The sequence below is a fragment of the Elephas maximus genome, chromosome 22 (genome assembly GCF_024166365.1).
Source record: "Elephas maximus indicus isolate mEleMax1 chromosome 22, mEleMax1 primary haplotype, whole genome shotgun sequence".
In the NCBI taxonomy this organism is placed as follows: domain Eukaryota; kingdom Metazoa; phylum Chordata; class Mammalia; order Proboscidea; family Elephantidae; genus Elephas; species Elephas maximus.
The window spans coordinates 58,762,350-58,784,141 of NC_064840.1; the positions used below are offsets into that span (position 1 = coordinate 58,762,350).

General features: G+C 45.5%; 1 protein-coding gene across 1 annotated transcript in view; it reads left to right on the top strand.

The window, feature by feature from the left end:
• ANK1 (ankyrin 1) overlaps positions 1-21,792 on the top strand; it is a 165,034-nt gene that overhangs the window by 82,848 nt on the left and 60,394 nt on the right. Inside the window, exons 10-18 of the mRNA XM_049866339.1 lie at positions 281-478; positions 2,077-2,175; positions 2,633-2,734; positions 3,234-3,332; positions 4,875-5,072; positions 5,667-5,756; positions 6,222-6,320; positions 18,044-18,241; positions 20,582-20,680. Of these exons, the coding sequence (XP_049722296.1) occupies positions 281-478; positions 2,077-2,175; positions 2,633-2,734; positions 3,234-3,332; positions 4,875-5,072; positions 5,667-5,756; positions 6,222-6,320; positions 18,044-18,241; positions 20,582-20,680 (1,182 nt within the window). The remainder of the gene's footprint in view (positions 1-280; positions 479-2,076; positions 2,176-2,632; positions 2,735-3,233; positions 3,333-4,874; positions 5,073-5,666; positions 5,757-6,221; positions 6,321-18,043; positions 18,242-20,581; positions 20,681-21,792) is intronic.

Below are 21,792 nucleotides of genomic sequence, written 5' to 3' on the forward strand. Positions count from 1 at the left end.
TAAAAGCCCTCAAGAGCCTGGGGTGGTCTGGGGAGCTTTCACGGAAAGGATGGGCCTGGCTGGAGCTGGCTCTGGGGATTTGGCTGGGTAGAAAGGAGAATATTTACCATCAAAGAGACCAGCAAGATCGCGGAGGTCTGAATGAACCAAGCTCTCTCACGTGCCACGTGGAAGCATCACGTAGGGAAGAAGGAGGCAGTGAGGTTGAATCATCGTCCTGCATTTCCATGTTCTGCCCCCAGAAGCCTTTGTGATTGCTTGTTTTTCCCTCCTCATGTAGAACGGCTTGTCCCCAATTCACATGGCGGCTCAGGGAGACCATCTTGACTGTGTTCGACTTCTATTGCAATACAACGCAGAAATAGACGACATCACTCTGGACCACCTGACTCCACTTCACGTGGCAGCCCACTGCGGTCATCATAGAGTGGCCAAGGTCCTTTTGGATAAAGGGGCCAAACCAAACTCCAGAGCCCTGGTGAGTGGGGTGGGGGGGCATGGGGCAGGGAGTTGTTGGAGAAAGTGCGGAGGGGTGTGGGCAGAGGGGGATAGGACCTGAGGTGAATGACTGAGCCTCAAGGAAAAGTCAACAGCTCGCACCTGACACTGGTCCAAAGATTCAGGGCCTCGAAGGTGTTAGCGCCTGCTTAGATCGAGAGGCGGGATAGTGCAGACACAGGGTAATAGCTTGGAGTTTACTCACCCTTCCGCACTCTGCTCCACTTCCAGCTGGGTGTTACCTCTTGCACCCAGTGACCATGACCTCCATGGTAACAGGATGAGGTCAAGGGTAGTTTGGGCCCAGAGACCTGACTCAGAAGGCAATGTATGTGGGATGGGGCTACCTCTCCAGACTGAGCTAGGCCGGGAGTTCAGGGGCAGAGAGTTATTAGAGGCAATCTGGCTTTTTTACCTGCTTTGGGGTGACTAAAGTGGCCTGAGGTAAACATGCTTCCTCTTTAGAAGGGCTTTCAGTTGACAGTTTCATGGCACTCATAGAAAGGTGAGTTTAGACCTAAGTTCTCTCCTGTGGCTATGGTTCCGTTCCCACCTCCCCAGGCCAGGGGCTCCCAGGGTCTTCCAGGCTGTGGTGGGCCGGGAGCTCTGCACAGAGCATACCTATGACACACCACGTCCCCCTGGCCATTCACAGAGGAGGAAAATTGAGGGGCAGGATATCCTCTGGGGATGGCAGAGGATAGCTCATTCATTCATTCATTCGAGAAGCTTTCATTGAGAATTTACCGCCTGGCAGGCACTGTTCTGTGGCAGGGTTTCTCAACCTGGGTGCAGCTGACCCTTTGGGCCTGATAATTCTTTACTGTAAGGGGCTGCCCTGTGCAGTGTAGGAAAATTTGTAGCATCTCTGGCTTCCATACACTAGATGCCAACAGTACCCCCCACCCCAAGTTGTAATAATCAAAAATGTCTCCAGACTTGAAAACCTGTCCTATGGGCATAAAGTAGTAAAAACAAACAAATAAAATCCTGCCCTCATGGAGTTTACATTCTAGTATATCATTTTAGAGCAGAGCCAAAACCAAAAATAAATCCATTGCTGTCAAGTCAGTACCTTATAGCACACAGTAGAACTGCCCCAGAGGTTTTCCAAGGAGCACCTGGTGGATTCGAACTGCCGACCTTTGGGTTAGCAGCCATAGCACTTAACCACTACACCACCAGGGTTTCCAAGAGCAGAGCAGATATAGAGATCCATTTTACTAAAACCGTAAGTGGTTTTGGAGAGGAGGGAATGTGATCTGCGTCACACGAGTACTCTTTATTGTAAATTTCTCCCTAAGGTAACTTTAAACAACAGTTTGTTTTGATGCATCCAAAAATATGATAACAATTTTTCAAAAGTTTAGAAACAAGATGCTCAGGATCATGCCTGGTCCATAAAGTGAAAGCCACCTGTCTCTTACATGCTTCTTATTAATTGGCATTTTATTCTCTTGGATTCTTCTAAGAGGCTGTGGCAGAGGCTGCCTTTTAGAACAGCAAGGTGATATTCTGGGTGTTCCTTGGGCTAGTGTGTAAGCTCTCCTGCTTATCTCCCTTCATGTGGGGCTGCAGAATGGCTTCACCCCCTTACACATCGCTTGCAAGAAGAACCATAGCCGTGTCATGGAGCTGCTGCTGAAGACCGGAGCCTCGATTGACGCAGTCACCGAGGTAGGAGACACTCTACACATAAGCGTGAGCTCCCTGCCCTGTGGTCTTCTTCCAACAGCATGCACGACTCCCTTCTCTGAGAGCTGCTCATCGTAGCTACACACGTGCACAGTTGCAGAGCTGCATGTTGTACATGTGAGATAAAAATTGAAATATAGACTGCTGGAAGGGATGAAGGTATTAATCAGAGGTGATTAAGACAGGGAAATATGTGTCACGTCTTAGGGAGCTTTCCAAGATCAGATGCAATTTTTCAAGTTGTCAAAGTGGGCAGAACTTGCCTGCCCCACGGTTATTTTTCTCCAGCCATTTTCTGGGAAGCAAACCCTCTTCACTTAACTCCCTTTTTTTTACAACCATTTGTGGCGCCCCTAGAGGCAAGAAAGCACTGGATATGGCTCTGCTCTCTCTCTTCCTTGTGGAGCAGAGAAGGACTCCTTTCTCTTCTGTGTTCCAGTCTGGCCTGACGCCTCTCCACGTGGCTTCCTTCATGGGGCATCTTTCCATCGTGAAGAACCTCCTGCAGCGGGGAGCGTCGCCCAACGTCTCCTCCAACGTGGTGAGTCACAGGGAGTGCAAGGCTCTTCCCCCTGGACCAAGAGCTCAGAGGTGAGCTCTCACGAGTGCTCTCAAGATCTCCTCTCCTGGGGTAGAGGTAGAATTCTCAGGCCAGCGGGGGCTTCAGAGTAGAGGAGAGCATCCCCATATACTGATGCGTTCCCAAGTAAACTTTTCATATCCCCAAAATCTTGGAGTTTTTATTTTGGACTGTAATTTGAGAATTTTTGTCTAAGTGTTACCTGGGAATACATTAACATTCTTTAGCTCTGAGGCTTACTTCTAAGTGTACCTGGGATATATATGCACACGCATACACATATACACACATGCACACACATACCAGGCATCACCAGGCTGAAAGAGCTGCAGGCTGGGGAAGCTCCACACTTTGCAGGAAAACCTGCCAAGATTCTCCCAGCTGGCACTTTGGAGCTCTGTATGTGTCCTTTTGGAAACCCAACATGTGTTAGCACTTCTGTAATTTTGTTATTTTACAGAAAGTGGAGACCCCATTACACATGGCAGCCAGAGCAGGGCACATCGAAGTGGCCGAATATTTGCTCCAGAACAAAGCCAAAGTCAATGGCAAGGCCAAGGTGAGTTTTGGAGGTGGGAAGGGAAGGATCCTGGAGTGTAAGCAATTCAAGTGCTGTGGGGAGAAATCCATCCTAATTAGAGGTCTGGCTGCAGCACTTGTAGCACAAAGATTACGTGCCATTCTATTTTAGGTTGCACTAAACTCTCAGACTTTGCAGGCGATATTTTTGTGTCAGAGAGCGATGGCTTTTTTAGGATAATGAAAGCCTCAAGTCCAAGGGGCATGGCTGGCCTGGCCTGCAATGTTTATTGGGCTGAAAGGTTTTATGATGCAAGCAGTCATGGTTTAAGAAAAGAAGCAACTTTTCGAAGAAAATGTTGCCAAGGAACAGAAGCCAGGAATTCCTTGGTCTTAAGAATGGGTGATTCCCTCTTGTTGTAAAACAATTTTTTGAGGGATCGGGAGAGTGAAGAAAAAGCTGACGAATTTGCAAATTGATTGGATGTGGCCCGAGTCAGGCTTTCCTAACCCAACAGACAACAGAAGGCTCCATTTGAGTTCAGTCAGTGATTTGTGTTTGGGCCACATGAGGGATGCCTCCAGGCCCCATGATTCCAAGAGCGAGATGACGGAACCCCTTTAGCCATCAGGCATAAACAGGAAGTGGGGCAAAAGAGGGGCACAACATCATCTTCCCCTTCAACAGTGTCTCCCACAACCCCTGGCATAGAGACAAAGTGGACTTCAAACAGAGACGAGAGTGTCCACTCAGGCACCACATGGGAGACAGTAACTACAACCACAATCTATTCATTACCTATTATGTGCCAAGAGTCCCCGAGTGGTACACATGGTTGACACGCTCAGCTGCTAACCAGAAGGTTGGAGGTTTGAGTCCACCCAGAGATGCTTCAGAAGAAAGGCCTGGCAACCTGCTTCTGAAAGATCACAGCCTTAAAAATCCTATGAAGCACACTTCTACTCTAATACACATGGGTTCGGCATGAGTCGGAATCGGTTTGAAGGCAGCTGGTTTATTATGTGCCAGGCACCATGACGAACACTTTATATATAATATCTGCCTGATCTGAACCATAGCCCTGTGAGGTAGATATTTATGATTCCCATTTTGTAGATGGAGTGCTGAGCCTTTGGGTTTTTGTCGTGTGCCATTGAGTTGAGTTGATTCTGACTCATAGTGACCCTATAGAACAGTGTAGAACTGCCCCATAGGGTTTCATAGGCTGTAACCTTTATGGGAGAGATCACCACGTCTTTTCTCCCATGGAGCTGCTGGTAGGCTCGAAATGCTGACCTTTTGGTGAGCAGCTGAGCACTTAACCATTGTGCCACCAGAGCTCCTTGAGCCTTTGGGTAGTTAAATGGAAATAACGACTAATTTGAGGGATTAAATGAGGTTGAGGATATTGGTTTCTGTAGGTCAGACCTGATTTGAATCCCAGCTCTTCATCTTACTAGCTGTGTGACCTTATGAAAGTCAATTTACTTTTCTGGGCCTCAACTTCCTTCTCTATAAAGTGAAGAATTGGGTTAGGTAAACTCAACACTCCCTGTTCTTTGTTTTCACTTTGGGGTCCAGGATGACCAGACCCCACTTCACTGTGCAGCTCGTGTTGGCCACGCAAACATGGTGAAACTCCTGCTGGACAACAATGCAAACCCCAACCTCGCCACCACCGCTGGGCACACCCCCCTGCACATTGCAGCCCGAGAGGGCCATGTGGAGACAGTCCTGACCCTTCTGGAAAAGAGAGCATCCCAGGCCTGCATGACTAAGGTACAGCCTTCCTCCTTCTTCTCTCAGGAAGCCATAGGCTAGTCACAACTGGGCCTGTGAGTGGGAGGAGATTCTCGTCTGATCCTCTTTGTTACCTTGATGACGATGATGCTGAAAGCTGCTGGGAGGGCTGGCACCCAAGGACTTGCCGCCATCTGCGAGCCTGATGTGCTGTCGTCCTTCCCCACAAAAAATGGTGAACCACAGTTTTGCATGCACCCACCTACCCATCACCTGCTTATCATGGAACAATTATTTGTAGAGCATGTGCTCTAGACAAAACATAGATAAAAAATAGGTGCTGGGAATTCATCAAAGATTGACTCAGTCCCTGCCCTCAAATAGCTAGGATCCAAGTAACAATACGTGATGGCTTTATACTGTATCACAGAGAGGCTCTAATGGTGAATGGTAAAAGAAGCTGCTAATTCCCAAGATCCTTGGCCTCTTGGAAGGATCAAAAATTGCTTTGTCCTTAATTTTATTGGCATCTCCATGCCAGTTAAGGTGGTAAACCTCCTTTGCCATGGGCCCTTTCTCCAGGGAGGACAGATGTGTCTCCCCATGGTCTTGATAGCCTGTGTTTCTCCTCAGAAAGGATTTACCCCTCTCCATGTGGCAGCTAAGTACGGGAAGGTCAGGGTGGCAGAGTTGCTGCTAGAACATCCAAACGCCGCTGGAAAAGTGAGTTTGAACTTCCCTCTCTCCTTTAGGTTAGAGGAAAGAACAAAGACTAAAGCTGGTTGTGCCTTTTAATGACTCCAGGTCATGACTGGCTCTGGAATTATTTTTAACGAGATTAAAGGTGGTAGAATCTTCACCTTCCATGAGGGAGAGCCGAGTTTGACTCGTGGCTGATGCACCTCAGGCACAGCTGCCACCCGTCTGTCAGTGGAAGCTTGTGTGTTGCTATGATGCTGAACAGGTTTCAGTGGAGCTCCCAGACTAAGACAGGTTAGGAAGAAAGGCCTGGCAATCTACTTCAAAAATCAGCCGATGAAAACCCTATGGATCACAATGGTCCAATCCCGTTGTGCAGGGGACCTACTCAACAGCAGCTAACAACGAAAACAACATAGCTAAAGGAATCCCTGAAAGAAATTCCATTAGAGTGAAGGCTGTTTTCTTTTGTGTCTTACCCCTCTGTAGAACGGCTTGACTCCTCTGCATTTGGCTGTTCATCACAACAACCTGGACATTGTCAAGCTGCTGCTTCCCCGGGGCAGCTCCCCACACAGTCCTGCTCTGGTAAGGCCCTGCCTTTCTCTACAGACTAGAGGCTCTTGACTGAGACGCTCTCATATCCTTTGGCCCCTGGAGAGCAGACCACCTGCCAGTCCTCCAGGGAGGGTTTTTTCAAAAGTAGCTGAAGAGTTTTTGTGTTTTGTTATTTTTACCTCAGAAATTTCACCTCACCTTCACAAACATTACCTACAGTATAATTGCTGCTTTTAGGGGACCAGGAGTGGAACGGGAAATGGGTAACACTTCTTAGCAACAGGTTACCTCACCGAGGTGGCGTTCATGTTACACAACAAATGTATTCCCCCAGCATGTCAGCTGGTGTCATGGATTGAATTGTGTCCCCCCAAAATGTGTGTCAACTTGGCTAGCCCATGACTCCCAATACTGTGTGATTGTCCACCATTTTGGTATCTGATGTGATTTTCCTATGTGTTGTAAACCTTACCTCTATGATGTTAATGAGGTGGGATTATGGCAGTTATGTTAATGAGGCAGGACTCAATCTGCAAAATTGGGATGTGTCTTAAGTCAGTTTCTTTTGAGATATAAAAGAGAGAAGTCAGCAGAGAGACATGGGGACCTTATATCACCAAGAAATAAGAGCCAGAATAGCGCATCCTTTGGACCCAGGGTCACTGTGCTGAGAAGCTCTTAGTCAAGGGGAAGATTGATGACAAGGACAGAGAGAGATAACCTTCCTCTGAAGCTGACACCCTGAATTCGGACTTCTAGCATCCTAGTCTGTGAGACCCCCACGCGCCTGTCAGTTTGTTGTACCGTGGGGTCGTGTGTGTTGCTGTAATGCAGGAAGCTATGCCACCAGTATTCAAATACCAGCAGGGTCACCCACGGGGGACAGGTTTCAGCTGAGCTTCCAGACTAAGACAGACTAGGAAGAAGGACCTGATGGTCTGCTTCTGAAAAGCATTAGCCAGTGAAAACCTTATGAATAGCAGCAGAACACTGTCTGATATAGTGCCGAAAGATGAGCCCCTCAGGTTGGAAGGTGCTCAAAAGACGACAGGAGAAGAGCTGCCTCCTCAACGTAGAGTCAGCCTCAGTGACGTGGATGGAGTCAAGCTTTCGGGACCTTCATTTGCTGATGCAGCACAACTCAAAATGAGAAGAAACAGCTGCAAACATCCATTAATAATAGGAACATAGAATGTGAGAAGTATGAATTTAGGAAAATTAGAAATTGTCAAATAATGAAATGGAGCGCATTAACATCAATATCCTTAGGTATTAGTGAACTGAAATGGACTGGAATTGGCCATTTTGAATCGGACAGCTGTATGGTCTACTATGCTGGGAATGACAAATTGAAGAGGAGTGGTGTTGCATTCACTGACAAAAAGAACATTTTGGGATTTTTCCTGAAGTACAATGCTGTCGGTAATAGGATAATATCCCTACACCTACAAGGAAGACCAGTTAATACGACTGTTATTCAAATTTACGCACCAACCACTAAGGCCAAATATGAAGAAACTGAAGATTTTGGCCAACTTCTGCAGTCTGAAATTGATCGAGCATACAATCAGGATGCATTGATAACTATTGGTGATTGGAATGCAAAAACTGAAGACAAAGAAGAAGGATTGGTAGTTGGAAAATATTGCCTTGGTGATAGAAACAGTGCCGGAGAGCGCATGATAGAATTTTGCAAGACCAATGACTTCTTCATTGCAAATACCTTTTTTCACCAACATAAACGGCAACTATACATGTGGACCTTGCCAGATGGAATGCACAGGAATCAAATCGACTTCATCTGTGAAAAGAGACAATGGAAAAGCTCAGAATCATCAGTCAAAAAAGGCCAGGAGCTGACTATAGAACAGACCATAAATCGCTCATATGCAAGCTCAAGTTGAAACTATAGAAAATAAGAACAAACTCCAACCTTGAGCATTTCCCACCTGAATTTAGAGACCATCTCAAGAATAAATTTGATGCATTGAACGCTAATGACTGAAGACCAGACGAGTTGTGGAATGACATCAAGGACATCATACATGAAGAATGCAAAAGGTCTTAAAAAGACAGGGAAGAAAGAAAAGACCAAAACGGATGTCAGAAGAGACTCTGAAATTTGATCTTGAACATCGAGTAGGTAAAGCAAAAAGAAGAAATGATGAAATAAAAGAGCTGAATAGAAGATTTCAAAGGGCTGCTCAAGAAGACAAAGTATTATAATGACATGTGCAAAGAGCTGGAGATAGAAAACCAAAAGGGAAGAACACGCTTGACATTTCTCAAGCTGAAAGAACTGAAGAAAAAATTCAAGCCTCAAATTGCAATATTGAAGGATTCTTTGGTGAAAATATTAGACGACACAGGAAGCATAAAATGAAGATGAAAAGAATACACAGAGTCACTATACCAAAAAGAATTAGTCAACATTCAACCATTTCAGGAGGTAGCATATGATCAGGAACTGATGGTAGTAAATGAAGAAGTCTAAGCTGCACTGAAGGCATTGGTAAAAACAAGGCTCTAGAAATTGACAGAATATCAATTGACATGTTTCAACAAATGGATGCAGCACTGGAAGTGCTCACTCATCTATGCCTAGAAATTTGGAAGACAGCTACCTGGTCAACCGACTGGAAGAGATCCATATTTATGCCTATTCCCAAGAAAGGTGATCCAACTAAATGTGGAAATTATCACACAATATCATTAATATTACATGCAAGCAAAATTTTTGCTGAAGATCATTCAAAAGTGGCTGCAGCAGTATATCAACAGGGAACTGCCTGAAATTCAAGCCAGATTCAGAAGACATGAACCAGGGATATCATTGTTGATGTCAGATGGATCCTGGCTGAAAGCAGAGAATACCAGAAAGATGTTGTTTACCGGTGTTTTATAGACTGTGCTGAGGCATTCGGCTGTGTGGATCATAACAAATTATGGATAACATTGCAAAGAATGGGAATTCCAGAACACTTAATTGTACTCCTGAGGAACCTGTATATAGATCATGAGGTAGTCGTTCAAACAGAACAAGGGGTACTGCGTGGTTTAAAGTCAGGAAAGGTGTGTGTCAGGGTTGTATCCTTTCACCATACCTATTTGATCTGTATGCTGATCAAATAATCTAAGAAGCTGGACTATATGAAGAAAAATAGGGCATCAGGACTGGAGGAAGACTCATTAACAACCTGCATTATGCAGATGACACAACCTTGCTTGCTGAAAGTGAAGAGGACTTGAAGCACTTACTGATGAAGAACAAAGACCACAGCCTTCAGTATGGATTACACCTCAACGTAAAAAAAACAAAAATCCTCACAACTGGACCAATAAGCAACATCATGATAAACGGAGAAAAGATTGAAGTTGTCAAGGATTTTACTTTACTTGGATCCACAATCAACACCCATGGAAACAACAGTCAAGAATTCAAAAGATGCATTGCATTGGGCAAATCTGCTGCAAAAGACCTCTTTAAAATGTTGCAAAGCAAAGATGTCACCTTGAAGACAAGCCATGGTGTATTCAATTGCCTCATATGCATGCGAAAGCTGGGCAATGAATAAGGAGGATGGAAGAAGAACTGACCCATTTGAATCATGGTGTTGGAAAAGAATACTCAATGTACCAAGGACTGACAAAAGAAGGAACAGATCTTTCTTGGAAGAAGTACACCCAGAATGCTTCTTAGAAGCAAGAATGGTGAGACTACGTCTCACATACTTTGAACATGTTATCAGGAGGGATCAGTCCCTGGAGAAGGACATCATGCTTGGTAAAGTAGAGGGCCAGCAAAAAAGAGGAAGACCCTCAATGAGATGGGTTGACAAAGTGTCTGCAACAGTGGGCTCAAGTGTAACAACAATTGTGAGAATGGCACAGGACTGGCAATGTTTCATTCTATTGTACATAGGGTAACTATGAGTTGGAACTGACTCAACGGCTCCTAACAACAACAACAACAGACTGTGAGAAAATAAATTTCTCTTTGTTAAAGCCATCCAATTGTAGTATTTTTGTTATAGCAGCACTGGACATCTAAGACAGAATCTGGTGGTGAGAGTGGAGTGCTGCTCTAACAGACACTTAGAGTGTGGAAACGGTTTTGAAACTGTGAATGGTAGAGGCTGAAAGAGTTCTAAAGTGCCTAACAGTAAAAGGCTAGATTGCCTTGAAGAGACTGTTGGTGGAATTACGGACATCAAAGACAATTCTGGTGAGGACTAAGAAGGAAATGAGGAGAGCTGTTACACTGGAGACAGCACAGGGGACCAGCAGTGGCAGAGAAATGGCAGCAGCAGAACCAGGAGACCAGCGGGACACAGCGCTGGAGCCAACCCACAGAGCGACAGAGCTGAGTGCCTTTGCACAGGAGGCTTCCTGGTGGAGTGGGGTGCCTCTGGGCACTTATCGTTGGAGCTCAGCTTGCCAACACACAGAGCAAGAGAGCTGAGCGCCGTCCAGCTGAAGCTTACTGGCAGAGTGAGGTGCCTCCAGGCACTTATCTATGGAACTACAGAGGCTTAGAACACTTGCCCCAGCAGGGTAGAGGCAGGCAGTGATGCCCAAAGGGCCAAGAGGCCAAGGAAGCAGGAAGTAGAAGCTGAATAGGCAAGGAACTCGGGAAGCAGAGCTGCCTCAGTTTTAAAGGGTAGAGTCGCCACTCACATGGACTAGGAGAATGGGGCCACCCAAAGCCAAGGGAGCAGAGTTGCCATTCCAGTGGGCCTGGAATGCAGAGCTGAAGCCCAGGGCCTAGGGGCCTCCATTCAATCTGGAGAGTGAGGCCAATACCTACAGCCTAGAGGGCAGGGCCATTGTATAAGTGGTGTCAGAGAACAGAAGATTATTTTCAAGCCTTGAGGGCTAATGTAATGTGTTCGACTTACTTGCTTGGTGCCTGTTATCCCTTCTTTCCCTTCAGTTTCTCCCATTTGTAATGGAAATGTCCAGTTTGTGCCTGCTCCACCATTATACTTTGGAAGCAGATAACTCATACTCTGGATTTCACAGATGAAGAGAAATATTTGGATTTTGGACTTGGAGTTGATTTAAGACTTTTGCTATAATATGATGTGGTGAGTGTGTTTTACATGTGGCAAGGACATGAATTTTGAGGCACCAAAGGGTGGAATTTCATGGAATGAATTGTGTCCCTCAAAAATGTGTGTGAACTTGGCTATTCCATGATTCCCAGTATTGTGTAATTGCCCACCATTTTGCCATCTGATGTGATTTTTCTATGTGTTATAAATCCTGCCTCTATGATGTTAATGAGGTAGGATTAGCAGTAGTTATGATAATGAGGCAGGACTCAACTACAAGATTAGGTTGTGTCTTAATCTCTTTTGAAATATAAAAGAGAGAAGCAAGTAGAGAGACATGGGGACCTTATACCACCAAGAAACAAGAGCCAGGAGAATAGCACATCCTTTGGGCCTGGGGTCCCTGTGCTGAGAAACTCCTTGACCAGGGAAGATTGATGACAAGGACCTTCCCCCAGAGCCAACACAGAAAGAGAGCCTTGCCCTGAATTTGGACTTTTAGCCTCCTAGACTGCAAGAGAATAAATTTCTCTTTGCTAAAGCCATCCACTTGTGGTATTTCTGTTATAGCGGCACAATATAACTAAGACAGCTGGGTTTTGTAAGCTGTCAAAATTCAGCACATATAAGAATCTCCTGGGGAGTGATGAGTCTTGTGCTCAGAAAGGCCAAGAAATCTACCTTTTAACCAGCTCCAGGTGGTCTGATGCTGAAGGTGCAGTGATCACACTTTGAGAAGGCTTCAGAGCTGTGGGAGAACTTACTGGATCCTTGAAGCAAGGAATCTACGTTCTTCAAGTATATTAATGCCAAGTGATTTATCTTCAAGTTCAGAAATTCTGACTTCTACTTGCTCAATTCTGCTCCTGTGACTTTCTGTTGAGTAGTCCACTTCTGTAATTTTATTGTTAATCTTCTGAATTTCTGATTGCTGTCTGCCTATGGATTTTTCCAGCTTATTAAATTTTTCATTATGTTCCTGAAAAATCTTTTTAATTTCTTAAATTGCTTTATCTGTGTGTTCCTTGGCTTGTTCTGCATATTGCCTCATTTCCTTCCTGATGTCTTGAAGGGCTCTGTATATTAATCTTTTGTATTCTGCCTCTGGTAATTCCAGGAATGCACTTTCATCTAGAAGATCCCTGGATTCTTTGTTTTGAGAGCTTGTTGAGGTGATCATGGTCTGTTTCTTTATGTGACTCGATATTGACTGTTGTCTCCAAGCCATCTGTAAGTTATTGTATTAGTTTATGCTTGCTTACTGTGTCATAGCTTCTTGCTTTGTTTTGTTTTGATATACCCAAATGGGTTGCTTGAGTGAGCTAGCTTATTATTTTCGCCTTTGGAGCTCTGATGTCCTGTCCCCAGATGGCTACAGCTGTTATCAGGTATATGAGTTTAGGAGTCCATTCACTTTTCTTGTATGAATTCAGCTCAGGTGTCCAGGTAGCTGATCATCAAGTGTGTAGTACGGGCTCTGTCCTACAGTCTTACATGGGCAGGGGTGATTGGTATATGTACCAGTATCTGATTGCAGCAGGGGGTCACACTCTGAACAAGGTAGGGGCCTGAGAACCGACCCCGAGTGTCTCTGAGGAAAGTGCGTCCCTGTTCCCTAGAGCGTGCAGGTGGGTGGGTTCTGCAGATGGACCATGGGCACCCAGTGTTTTTGGTTGTAAGGACTGGGAGGTACCAGTTACTCTTGGACCCCTGTTGCGGGTGGCTGGGTGACCTGAGTGGAGCTACCAGTCCTTAGGCCCCTGATGTGGGTAGGTGAGGACCCTGTTTAATAGGCAAATGTTCACTGCACAGCTGAAACAGTTGGAGTCTGCCAGCAAGGGCCTCTTCTCCTGAAATAGGCCCACACAGGTCCATGCAAAGGGGAAAGGTACTCAAAATCCATGGATGGTTTGTGCCTGGACGGTAGCTGCTTCTGTCCTCAGTTCCCCTGGTTAGTGGAGCTGGCAAATTATCTTGTCCCCCAGTTGCAAATTTTTTCCTTCTCCAAGGCTGGGAGGATAGCTCTAGGTGCTCAACAGGGCCTATCTCAGGCCTAGGGAATTCAGCCGCTGAAGCTGGCTTGGGGTTGGGAAGGGCGCGGTAAAATATACACAAGCACTTAGCTTTTGCCGAGAGTGCCGTTCTCCTCAGGTTCCTGAGGTGTGAGTGGGCTGTGTGGCTGCCTGCTTCTCCCTGAGGAAACTGCAGCCTAACACTAGTACCAGCCTGCCGCTGGCACTCTGGGAATGGTGCCTGAGGGCTCCCCGTGATTCAGGTCCTGCAACTCCTCTCCACTTCTGAACTGTCTCTTCCTCCCCCGCCCATTAGTTCATTTTCTAAGCTTGCCTTTGATGCTCAGGGCTCCTAGCTTGTCATAAATATACTCGTTTCACTTGTTTTTTCGGGTCTTTGTTGTAAAGAGGGCTCGCTGGAAGCGTCTGTCTATTCCGCCATCTTGGCTCCACCTCCTGATTCTCAAGGAACCTGTGTGGAGTGGAAATACTCACCCCAAATTTCTTTCTTTTATGAGTTCAGTCTTTTGGGAAGTGTTTTTTTTTTTTTCAATGAGGCACATCTTTATGTAGTACGCGTTACACATAAGTCTAGTGTGCCAATCTCATGCCATCCTCTGAAAAGAACTGCTCAGAGCAGTACGTTCATTGACCCTTAAGGGAACTAGAGGTAAAGGGAGCAGACATGAGTTGCTTAGGTAAGACCAGACTGGGATGGTGATAGTATGAGGCGTAGGGATAAAAGACCGGACAGAACACAAGGACTATTTTTTGGGAATAGGCTGCCTGCAGAGGGAGAATGAGGATGCTCAATGGTATGAGCCATAGAGGTGTCTTATTTGTATGTGGGGGGAAAAGGGCGTCATGGGGGGTGATGCAGGGACAGAGAAGGAGGGGAGAGACAGCCAGCACAAGGCTGAGGGCTATAAGGCACTCGCAGTCTGCGTACTCAGGGTGCTCGCAGGCAGCCAAGTCGCACGAGAATCAGTTGGTAATGATGGGAGAGCAGAGTCCAGCGCTCAGTCAGGCCACAGGTGTCTGTGTGTGCAGTGGAAGGACCAATGGGGTGGGTCCGCCAGGGGTTCCAGCTGACACCTGCTAACTACAAGGCAGATGTGGCCAAGTTAGTGAAACTCAGTGGGGCGCTGCGGTTCCTCGTCCCTTCTCAGATCGCATGCTCATCTTAATTTCACAGCATCGCTTTTCTGCAGACACAGCAGTGCTTGGGCCCCCCTTGTTTCCTTGGGCTTCTGTCTCTGCTACTGTTGTAGAAAGCTCCACGTCACTGTGTAGACCGAGCAGGCAGCTGGTGAGATGTCGACTTACTCCCGCCTCTAAAAATAAAAATCTGGGCTCCCCTCCTCCCCACTCTCCTACTTATATAAAAGAAACAGAAGCCAGATTTATGATATTTAAGGAGAGCTAAATCCAAGCACAAACACTGTACAGATGGGTTTTGCTTCCATGGCAAAAAATACTTTCCAAAGTAGTCTGGCAATTTTGTAGAATTTCACATGTAAATCTCTCTGCACCCAAACCAATCCTCCCCTTTCTAATTTTGATGCTGATACTGTTTTAACATTTTGGCAAAATTCTCTCACATGCATTCCTTTGGAGGAGCTGGTTTTCTTTGGGAAGAAGAGCCTTTCACTGGCACGTATCCCTCCCTAACCTCTCCCTGACTCTTACCTGGTTGCCCTTTGTCCTTGTCACCTACAGAAGGCCATTCATTTCCTTTAGTATTGGTTCTGGTGAAGCGCAGAGGGCGGTCCGTGTTCTGAAACTACTGACTTGTTCTCCTTTCTGGGCTCTAACCCCAAACTAAACTTGCTCTTGGCCAGAACAGAGTGCTATTCTTGATAGTGTGGACATCCACAGCTGCCCAAGTGGCCTGGGACTCCTGGTTATCCTTCCATGAATGTACTTCAAATTTCCCCAGCTACTGTCCTGGGAAGGACCCTGGTGGCACACCCAGTTAAGCATTTGGCTGCTAACCAAACAGTTGGTGGTTCGAGCCCACTGAGTGGCTCCGCAGGAGAAAGACCTGGCAGTGTGCTCCCATGAAGATTACAGCCAAGAAAGCCCTGTGGGGCAGTTCTACTCTGTTTCCTGGGGTCACTATGAGCCAAAATTGACTCAACAGCACCCAACAGCCACCACACTGTCCTGCGTACATTAAAAAAAGTCCTAGTTGCTCTCGTGTAATGAATGCCTGCTCTGGGCCAGGCTCTGGCGAGATGCTTCACCTATCCGGTCTCATCCTGGCAACAGCTGAGCAGACAGGCACTTTATGCTCCTTGCCTTAGAGGGTCTATGACCTTCACCCCCTGCCCAAGGTCACACAGCCAAGATGGCGACAGGCAGGAACCCAGACCCTCTGACTCCAAATCCCAGGTGTGAACCATTGAACCACACCTCTCTCCCCTCCTCCCCTTTGATACAGTAAAAAACCGTTCTGTTGAATTCATTTTATTATAATCAAGATGCCAATCTTGTTACATGTACCCAAGTAACAAAGAGAATTTAATATTTTCTTGCGAGTAAAATTAGAAAGGAGGAACACCAGCATGATTGACACCATTCTTCAAAGAGATTAAGGTTTTATTCAATTGAATTCTTTGAGTAAATGACAGCTTTTCCTTTTCCCATAAAATCTGTTTTACAGACTGACCCTGGTATCCCTTCTGCTGTCCTCCAATGCTGTAAAACTGGGATTTGACTGTATAGAGCCTCTTCTTTTCCCCTTTCCTCTTCCTTATCCTGGCAGAATCAGAAACATTGATTTTCACAGTAAGACAGTGGCTGGCAGGGGGAGAATTCAGTCAGCTGGGATGGCCAGAGGAATGCTGGCCAAGGTGAAGAAGCCATGAGCCTTACAACAAATCACATGTTAGGTGGCCATCTGCTATGGAACTGGGCTGGGCATAGGCCCAGAAAGTCTTGCCCAGGAGGCCCTCAGGCCTGGCCTTCGCCTTGGCCCTGGGGGCTCTAGGGCTGTGCCACTCAAAGTATGGTCTGTGGTCCAACAGCATCATCTGGTAGCCTATTAGAAATGCTGGATCTTGAGCTCTCTTGAATTTGAATCTGCTTTTCAACAAGAGCCCAGGTGATTTGTATACACCTTGAACCCAGGATTTGGACTCAGAAGGCCAGGGTTGGATTATCTCTTATTCCACTTACTAAGTGACATCAGATAAGACATTTAATGGGATAACGTGAATAATATTAGTGGTGCAAATGATTAACATGCTCAGCTGCTAACCGAAACGTTGGCGGTTCGACTCCACCCACAAACGCCTCAGAAGAAATGCCTGGTGATCTCCTTCCAAAAAAATCAGCCGTTGAATTGAAAACTCTGTGGAACACAGTTCTACTTGACACACCTGGGATCACCACGAGTCAGAACTGACTCCACGGCAACTGGGTTTTTGGGGTTGTTTTTGTTTTACTTACCTTCCATGGTTGCAGTAAAGTTCAAAAAAAACAATGTAGGTGAAAATGGTTTCTAACAGTGATGACCAAAGTAGCCAGTCTATAGACTGTAACCTGTCTGCGGTGGGATAAGGAGCTTGTCCAGAATGCAAATCCGTGCACTGCTTCCTTCATTGAGAAAGTCTTATAACACCTTATCCTCCCCCAAAAAAGTCAGTGGAATAAAGAGTGCATGGTGACATAGCTGATTTACTTTTGAGCCAAGCTCCTTACTCTTATGATGAATCTGTAACAGCTTGTGAACCAGTAACCCATAGACCACACTCTAAGCAACACCACAAAACCATGGTGCGAAAGTTTATTGCCTTTATACCTTGATTTTGGAAAGCACTTTCATATATATTATGATATTTGATCCACACCAGCAACTTTGAGAAATGAACAAGTAGATGTTACTATCCACTTTTAAGGAGTTTAAAATAAAAAAGAAGGAAGCCAAGACTGTTGAATATCTTGCCCCAGGTCACACAACTAGTTAAGTAAATGTGGAGCTAGTCCTGGCCCTCCGCAGTCCTCAAGCCCCTTTTATGCCACGCTGCCTAAGGCAGCCAAGCCCAGAGGGGAACGCTTGGTCCAAATGCACCGGGATAGTAGAAAGGCTGTTGTTCCCTTTCTTTTATTAAATGGCTGGGTTTTTTGGTTCTTATTGTTGTCAGACAGGGTAGTTTACTTACTTACCTAGCTTTCTGGTTGATCTATAAAAACCACCCAAACCCACTGCCGTCGAGTCGATTCCAACTCATAACGACCCTATAGGACAGAGTAGAACTGCCCCATAGAGTTTCCAAGGAGCGCCTGGCAGATTTGAACTGCAGACCTCTTGGTTAGCAGCCCTAGCACTTACCCACTATGCCACCAGGGTATCTGGTTGATCTATAGGGCTACCTAATTGAATCCTAGCTCTTCCTGGTGACAGATCACTTCCTGCCCAGCAGCTTGTCCTCCAAGTGTGATAATAGAAAATAGATTGTGGAAAAAAAAAGGAACAAGGTATTTGCTGGCTATGGAAGCCTTGAAAGCTGTCTCCAAATCAAATGGATCTTATTTTGTTTGTTTGTTTACAATGAATTGCTCTCCTAGGTGACCCCAGCCCTTCTCAGTAGGTGTCCTAGCAAGTGATTTAAAAGTTAAGGTGTGTATCCATATTGGGAGCTCAGGATTCCTGTAAGCAGGTATGGGGTGGCTTCTATTTCAGAATGGCTACACCCCTTTGCACATCGCTGCCAAGCAGAACCAGATGGAGGTTGCCTGCAGTCTCCTGCAATATGGGGCATCAGCGAATGCAGAGTCATTGCAAGGAGTGACACCCCTTCACCTGGCTGCCCAAGAGGGTCACACAGAGATGGTTGAACTGCTCCTTTCCAAGCAAGCCAACAGCAACCTGGGGAACAAGGTAAACATGGCGTCTTCCACTTTGCCCTGTAATTTCAGTGATGGGTGAGTGTCAGCTAACTAGATAGAATATCTGAATATGGAGCACCTACCATGTGCCCACGTTCTAGGTTAGGTAATGATGATATGTGTGTGTGTGCGTGTGCGTGTATGTATGTAATCCCTATAACAACCCTGTGCAAGTTTTATCTCAGTTTTGTAAATAAGAAAACAGATTCCCAAGGTTGCATAGTCCTACACTTGTCAGTGGTAGAGCTAGGATATACCCCCAGTCTATCTGAATGCCAGAACCTTTGCCAATTCTCCTCCACCATTCTGTCTTTCTAAATAAATTGACTCAAGAATCTGCCAAGAAGATCATTACTAAAACCTACAATATACTTTCCCAAGAAACGTGTTAAATAATTTGGTGCTAGAAATTCGTTTTCTGTGGAAGAAGATATTTTTTAAAAATACTGACCTAACTCCAAAGATGTAATCCATGTCACTGAACTGTCCATGTAGAAACGGTTGAGTTGGTTCATGTGTTGCTGTGTATCGTCTCAACAACAACGAAGTAAATTGAAAAGAAATACTGACCTATACATTAAAAAAAAAAAATTGCATTAGACTAGGAGTTTTCAATTTAGGGATGATGGGTGTATGAATATACAACCTTCTAAAATTGTACACAGCATTTTGGGAGGAGAGGCCTGTGAACATTTTTCTGGGTGAAGTGGTGATAGTTTTCATCAGCTTCTAGAAGGAGTGTCTGGCCCAAAAAAAGACTAAGAACTACTACTTCTTTTATAATCGTTTTATTGAAATGTGATTCATATATCATAAAATTCACCATCTTGAACTGTACAATTTAGTAGTTTTGTGTGCCCATCATCACTCTCTAATCTCAGAACGTGCTCATCACACCAAAAGGAAACCCCATACTCATTAGCGGTCACTCCCTACTCCTCACCCCCTCCGCCCAGCCCATGGCAACAACTAGTCTTCTGTCTCTATGGATTTGCCTCTTCTGGACATTTCACAGAAATGGAATCATGGAATATGAAGAACAACTTCTTTAGATGATAAATTGACATTGCAGTGTTTCAGAAAGATAAGCATTCTAAGGGTAACTTCAGATTTCCTAAAACCTTACAGTCCATTGGCTCTCTTTACAAAAGTTTAGACAGATGATCCCCAAGGAGGGAACTGTCATGGTAGCATCATTATAGTTAATGGGATTCTAGGTTTTCTTGGTTGTGCCATGTAAAACACATGTAAGGAGAGATTAATGATGGAATAATTCTCTGTACTGGGAATAGAGCCACTCACCCATTCACCACTCTCACATGGTAGACTATTGGTGTTATCCCAAGAATGGGTCAAGGCACTACACAATTATGGACTGTTCTCACTGCAGCCAAACCCACTTGCCTGGAGGGGCTGACCTGTTTGCTCAGGCTTCAGCTGGGGAAGGTTACTGTTCCTGGGGCTCTGGAGAAAGTGCAGAGAGCAGAAGAGGGGAAGCAGAGTCACTGCAGAGGAGACTAACCCTACTCACTGCCTTCTCAATGGCAGAGAGATTGGAACTTGGTTTATCCCACCATTGATAAAATGTATTGAGATAGGGAACAGGGGAGAAAAGACTTTTCTAGCATTTTTTTTTGAGCACCCACATAACAAACAAGATCTCTGATACACTAATATCCTCATGAGAAAGCTGTGACAAGAATATGATCTTTTCACTCCCAGGAGGATCCTCCACCCTCTTTACAGCACACCGTTGGCTGTGATATAATAATATACTACATTTACACGGCACATAGTGCTTTCAAAGTATTTTCACCTAGGTTATCTCAACTGCTCCCTACCTTGCCTTTGAGGTAGTTCAGTGATAATCTCCATTTTCTAGATAAGGAAACCAAGGCTCTAAAGCTCACCTAGAATCATAGGAATGGGGAATGTTACAGTTGGAAGGTACCTTAAAGTTTATCTAGTTAAGACACTAGGTGGATGGCCCTCCACCTGTTTGTGTAAATAAAGTTTTATTGGAAGACAGACACATCCATAATGTGTTGACCATAACTGCTTTGTCATTACAATGGGAGAGCGGGGTAGACACAGAGACACAAGACTAAAATATTGGCTACCTAACCCTTTATAGAAAAAACGGCTGACCTCTGATCTAGTTTAACCATCTCTTTTTTTAGATACGGATACTGAGGCCTAGAGCAGAAGAGATTTGCCCAAGGTCGAATAGCTCATTGGTGGCTGCAGAGCCAGATTCAGCTGCCTTAGTAGTTTCATTGTGGCCTGGAATTCTGCTCTGGATAGAAGGTGATGAACATCTTTTTCTTTCCAGAGTGGACTCACTCCCCTCCATCTGGCTGCACAAGAAGGCCACGTTCCAGTGGCAACGCTGCTGATTGACCACGGTGCCACAGTGGATGCCGCCAGCCGGGTAAGGCCTGCAACCTCACTCTTCGGCCTGTGTGTGTCCCCATCCTTCACCACCCCCCCTTCATGCTCACATGGTCCTCCCCAGTGGTCCTACCCCTCACACTTCTGAATGGTCGCTTCCACAGAGCTTTGAACCCAGTGGTGCATTTTTCGTTGTCACTCCCTCATGCTAGGAGTGGATTTTGCAAGAACCAATCCTAATTATCTCACTTCTCAGTTGGGAATTTTCAAACGTTTGCTAGGTCTTTGAGCCTCTGTAGTGGGAAACTGAAGGGAGGTCTGTTTGATCATGATTTCAAGATCTTATCTCAATAATGTCAAAATGGTAGACTTCTCTGCCTTCACACAAAAACCCAGCCCTATTATTTAAGCATTTAGCTAATTTCAGTTCAACTTTCTTTGAATCTCCCCTATGTGCAAGGAGCTATGTGAGTGGAATGAGAATAATCCTGTGGACAACACACTTGGTACCTACCCTCAAGGCATTTGGAGCTCAGTGTGTAGGAGATTGTAAGAGGCTGGAATGAACGGCGCAGTGTGATAGCTGGTAGAAGAGTAGAGCTGAACCACCTGGGAGCACAAAGGCAAAAGAGTGTTTCCATTTGATGGGAGGAAGGAAGCTTTATGGCAGAAGCATTTTCACCCATAAGGAAGGGACAATGTTATGTTGAAGAGTCTCCCTGGGGCAAAATACTAGAAACTGTTTTTCGTCCATAAGTGCCTGCAGCTTCATCAGGAATCTGCTTAGAGCCCAAGAATGTTCCGGATCTTCAAGGCTTCTCTGATGGGTCCAGTTTAGTCTTTTGGGATCCTGACCCTGCGAGACCCTACAGTGGGTGTTAGAACTACCTTGAGGGTCCCAGAGCCATCCTGTATATGAAGGTCCAGCTTACAGGGTCTATGGTAAGGTTGTCTCTGGAACCTGGCACCAGCTTCCCAGGGAAACTTAGGACCAAAGAGCTTGGAGATCCTTGGCTTGCCTCCCCCAGGGAACAACAAAATAACAAACAGGACAGATGCCTGCAAAATTAGCTCCTTAAAAGAATAAATACCCAATGCCCACTCATATCCAACAATGGTCAGTTCCTATAAATTCTATTGCGCTACAGCCAA